The sequence below is a fragment of the Lolium perenne genome, chromosome 2 (assembly GCF_019359855.2).
Source record: "Lolium perenne isolate Kyuss_39 chromosome 2, Kyuss_2.0, whole genome shotgun sequence".
NCBI lineage: Eukaryota > Viridiplantae > Streptophyta > Magnoliopsida > Poales > Poaceae > Lolium > Lolium perenne.
The window spans coordinates 194,878,159-194,883,676 of NC_067245.2; the positions used below are offsets into that span (position 1 = coordinate 194,878,159).

Below are 5,518 nucleotides of genomic sequence, written 5' to 3' on the forward strand. Positions count from 1 at the left end.
TATATGTCAATTAACATCTAGTGCTCTCTAGAGTCTACAGAAGACTAATTTTGCAGTTGATGTGAAAAGGAAACCAATAGACATCTACATGATTCATAGAAACGAAACTTCCCTGGACATATAACATTGGCCAACGGGAGGAAATTATCTTTCTGTTAGATAGGTGAGACCTCTTCAGCGATGAATTTATATGCGCTAGATAACATCTTGTTTTAATTCAGTTTCCTTGAAACTCGAACCCTTACTACTGAGCTATCACTCAGTTCTCTTTCCTGAATATATACGTTGACACTTTTGCTACATTTTTGTTTACCTTACCAGTGTCATGCATACATTAATCAGATAAATGGAAGAGAGAACAGCTCCCGTAGCAGGATCTGAGAGGCACACTGTCAAATTTATTAGACCTAAAATCACGAAGATCTATAAAATGTAGCAGCAGGAAGCTACGATAGCCTTTTGAGTTCTTGCTCTAGGTCATATAGAAAGGTATATATTCTAGTATAAATATATTTTCTTTCATCATTGTAAATGAGTCTACGTGGGGCCGAATAATCAGAATACCACCTGAGAGTACCTGACTACAAAACAGATGCAGTACAATTGTAACATTGATGCACATTTTCCTCATCTGCCCATTATACTATGATTTGAGCCGAGAATGGCCTCTGGAATCTTGGTCTAAGACATTGGCGTTTACTGGATGGCTCGAGACATGTTTCACATTGTCATGTATGCTGACCCATTACCGATAAAAGAAAGGAAGTAGACATAGTATGCATCTTAATTAGTTATACAGAGACAGGGTGTAATGTTTAAGCTCTAAGAGGAAGTGCATATTATCGAAAAAATATACCTTTTTATAACCATATATGGATGATTTTTTTCCTTTTCTTCATTTGCTTTTGTAATGAACTTTGTCTTTGGTTGAGCGATTAGTGGAAAGGGGATAGCCCGGTTGGAAAAAGAGGCATGAATTCTTTCGAGTTCTCATCAAGAATGTACGCGCATCACTTTTTCGTTTGCTCCAAACATACACAAAGTGAAGCAAAATTGGTACAACAAGATCGATAAGGAAAGAACGAACGGATTGCTCAAGTCATGTTTCGACCGAAGAATTCCCTTCTTCGTACAAACATGAAACAAACAAGCTAGGCGCACCGGCCGCGCACGTACGATTTTGACCGATCTGGTTATACAGGTGGACCGAAAATACAAGGCCTTGTCTCATTGCTAGCTACAGCTAGTTAATTCGTCAATTATGGAATGGTGCAGCAATGCTGCATCACGGCATCGCCAAACCCTGCATTAGCAGTGCTTCAAAGTTCAAGCCCAGCTGGCCACTCCAGATCCAGGGAAGAACAATGCTCGGCCATGAAACCACAGCTTGGTTGCTGTTGGCGCATCGCTTCCACTATGTGGGCCGACGCGACGATGGCAGACGAGCTCGCCGTGTCGTCGAGATCGTCGTCGTCATCGACGTCCACATGGCAGCGAATCGCCGCCTCATCCGCCCCTTGCAGGGCAGTCCTCCGCTTCTTTCTGAGCTTCGCCTCGCCCGAACTATGAGACCGAGCGGGGAGCAAGGAGCGGGAACCAGAGGGGTCGACGCCGAAGGACGACCGACGTTGCTTGCTGATCTGCCCTTGAACTTGCAGCAGCTCTTCTTTGTCGTCGCGCACGTAGTGCGCCGGGCCGGAGGAGGCGTCGGAGACCATGGAGTCCTCCTCGTCGGAGCTATACTCCTCCTGCAGCAACATCTGCCGCCGGACGTCGGCGGGATGGCGAGGCAGCGCGCAGCATTGCTGCTGCTGGCCTGAGCCGGAGTGGTCCAGGTAGAGGGTCCAGCCGGACTGGCACCCGCTGCTGCACTGCGAGCTCTCCTCCTCGTCGTCGATGAAGAAGGCTTCTTCTTCTTCTCTCCCCATGATGCTACGGTACGATCGGATCAGAACCAGCTCAGCTTTCTCTTTCTCTAGGTAAGCAGTGGCGTGCAAAGATGTGTTGTGTGCAAGCTCCTCTCACTGGCTGGGTGTGGTGCTCAGTAGAGAGGTGCAGTAGAGTGTATATGAGGAGAGTGGAGTGGGGATCTCGAGACGAGTGGAAACGCTTGTTTTATATCAGGCGCAGCTGGGTAACCCATTCTTGGTTCCTGTCCACGGACAAGGGCACATGCTGATCGGCGTGGGAGAGGAGTGCACGCTAAAACTAGCCGTGCACGTGCGCGGACACGACGGACGACATCCCGGCTTGGATCCAACCTGCGTATCGGCTTGGCTGTGGGATCGAAGCCGTCCAAGATAGCCAGAATTCTCTTCAAAAAATAAGCAAGGGCATCTTTGATTTGGGGTTGTATTGCTATAAAAAAACACATAAATATCATGTAGAATTTTCTTAGTTGAATCTTACATGAACTAGTCGGTGTGGGATGTAATTTTATTATTGCTGAATCCGACTCCCTGAAAATTGTCGAAGCCTGCAACGGTGGCCAAACTTAATGGACTGGTTCAGCAGCAATCTTTGCAAATTGTGTCTTCCTAGCCATCTCTATTGATGAAGTTTCTTAGGTTCATTGTTCTAGGGAAGGAAATAAAACTACTCATGACCAAGCTAAAGTGTGTTTTGTAGATTAAGTTTTGTGTAATTAAAACGATAATCCCCTTGTTTCTCTTAAGTAAACTCAAAAAGGATGTAACTATTTGTGGTGATTAATAAAGCTCACATCAGAGTTCTGATGTTTTCCTAAAACAAATACTCATTCCGTTTCAAAAAAAATATCAAATGCATGTTAACTTTCGAGACTCATGCTTTGTCCAACAATAGATCCGAGGTGGGGGCAGTATGTTAACTTTTGAAACTCGTGCTTTCACCGAATGTATACCACAAAAAGAAGTTTTTATCAATAGACGATTAGCCACTGTTCTAAAGGTTTTGATGCTCATCTATGGCCTGGGGTTAGGGGAGTGACTCCCACTTGGGTCGGAAGGGCATGTAGAATAGGAAAATGTTCTCCTTTTCTTACAATTGTCATGTCAGATTTTTTGCTTAGTTGTAAGAGAGGTACTAGAAGGTTGCATTTCCTTAGCTAAGAGATGATCCCTTAAAAAAATAAGATGAGGTTATTTTCTCCATTATACCATGTGTCTTCCCTTAGCAACACAATTTTTTACTAAAATTTAATTAATTCTCGTTAATTGCTAGAGATGACACAGTAAAAAAGATAATATATTATACCACTTATATTTATTGTTTTGTCTAGATGATGTGAACTGCTAATGGAAGGTGATTCTTCTCAATGACTATACATGCCATAAGGTCGATCAGTGGACATCCCCAGGCCGGCCTAGGGCCGTTGCAAGGATGGACTTCCACTAACGGACCAGAGAGCTTGCCATCCATTAATTGAGCATATTTCAATGATAACTGAAGTTGAGTCCTTTTGTCCAGGAGAAATTCAGGCCTAATGCATCGTTCATTAGGTCTGGATCTTGCTAATTAATTGTGTATTCCTTCCAAACTAATTAAAGTTCTACATTTGTCTTAAGGTGAACTTTTCGAAATTTGATCAACGGTATAGAAGAAAATATACTAATGTCTCAAACACCATATTGATTTCATTAGATCCATCATAAAAATATGCTTACTAGCTATATATATTTAGTGTCGTAGATATATTATCATAATAGGACAAAGTTTGACTAAGAGAAGATACTTCCACTTGAAGTGTAACCATGGAGAAAAGCAACGCAATGTGCCGGTCAGTGGCGGACAGGGACGAAGCTAGGATTTTTTTGGCACCAATGTCATCTCTATTTCCTCTTTTTTTTAGTGGGGTCACGATCTGTAAATTAATAGCATTTAACACTAATTAGTGAAGGTTTTTCTAGTATTCAATTCACTGGTGTCACCTGACACCATTGCTTGTAAGGAGCTCCGTTCCTGGTGGCGGAGCGTGGCGCAAAACAAAGGGAGAACCATTGCATGTAATGCTAAACAATCAGATGCAATTCTTGCAAAATGTTGTAGCCGAATCAATAGACAATTGCTACTTAAAGATGTTCAACTACAACGAATGACAATGGTTCATATTCATGTTTAGGAGCAGGAGAACCTTTGACAGTTGGAAATGCATCGTCCCTTTTTCTCACTACGGGAACCCGCCGCGGGGCCGACGGCCAGAATATGTGCCGACGGCCGCCGTCGGCACATAACGCCACGCCGTCAGCCTAGGAAAGTGGCCGTCGGCACAGCACCTCCAGGGCCGCAGGCCGCTGTCGGCACAGTTCAGCCGTCGGCACACACCCCGGCTGTGCCGACGGCACGTAACCTAGCCGTCGGCACATGGGAAGATGGTAGGGCCACCGACAGCCACTAACAACGGCGTCAACAGGTGGCAAACGACGTCAAACTGTGCCGACGGCCAGGCCGTCGGAACAGTTTCCCACTATGTGGGCCGACGGCCTGGCCGTCGGCACAGCTTCCCACCAATTTTTCCTCCAACTATTCCCGCAATTTTTCCCCGCTCCTTCCCTCCCGCCCTTTTTTCCCGCCATTCTTCTCGCGCCCATTCTCTCCCGGCAAGTATTCCCGCCGTTTCAGCCGTCGTCGTCCTATATATAGCCATGTCTTCTCCACTAACATCACCAGCAACATTTCTCTCCTCAAAAACTCTCTCATCCAAAAACACCACAGAATCCTCTGAGCTCAGCTGCCGTCGAGATGGCTCCTCGTCGCCGTAGCAACACGGGCTTCACCGGCGTTCACTAGCGGGCTGCGGGCCATTTGGTGGCTGAAATCACCGCCGGTGGTGTGCGTGTGTGGCTCGGCACCTTCTACACGAAGGAGGCTACTGCCCGCGCATACGATGTTGCGGCTTGGAGGTTTGGCTGGCCGCGCCACGAATTGAACTTCCTGGAGGTCAGGTCTCTGACGGAAGCCCAGAGTCTCTCTACTGAGCCGCTACTTCGCTCACAGGGTGAAGCTCGGCGGTACAGGTCTGGCCAGCGGCGGATTGAAAGAGAGTCGTCCCGGAAAGAAAAAATTCCTGGATTGGTTCTACGAAAAAGTAATTCTAACAAGTCCCTTTTAGCCAATACTTTTGCAATATGTGACTTGTACCTCTTATTGCATCGTAACTAATGTAAAAAAATAATTTGAACTGAATTTGTAGGGAGGTGATCCCAACGTTGAGATGACGGATGAGCTGAGATGTGTTTCCCAGGGTTGTAACCATAGAATCTCAATGTATGAGAAGTACGATGTGAATGGGTATCGCTTCCATACAGAGTATCACCAGAAGAATCAGCCTAACCCAAAAACTATAAATACTGGGGTCTTCACCAAAGGATCCGATGACATAGAATACTACGGAAGGTTAGAGAATGTATACGAGCTGACGTTCAATAGGACAAACATACAACTCAATCTTGTTGTGTTCAAATGCCACTGGTTCGACCCACAAGTTGGACAGAGAAGCACTCCTTCCATTGGGTTAGTTGAAGTTAGGTCTTCAACCTGC

At 45.6% G+C, this 5,518-nt stretch overlaps 1 protein-coding gene across 1 annotated transcript; it reads right to left on the minus strand.

The window, feature by feature from the left end:
* Window positions 1-1,010: 1,010 nt before the first annotated feature.
* Window positions 1,011-2,071, minus strand: LOC127330342 (uncharacterized). The gene has a single exon (XM_051356590.2). It carries the CDS (start codon window positions 1,926-1,928, stop codon window positions 1,320-1,322), a length of 609 nt encoding a protein of 202 aa, XP_051212550.1. The 5' UTR covers window positions 1,929-2,071; the 3' UTR covers window positions 1,011-1,319.
* Window positions 2,072-5,518: the final 3,447 nt, after the last annotated feature.

What these genes read in the sequence shown, in the direction of transcription:
- LOC127330342 (XM_051356590.2), bottom strand. Translation starts at nt 1,928, where the DNA reads ATGGGGAGAGAAGAAGAAGAAGCCTTCTTCATCGACGACGAGGAGGAG.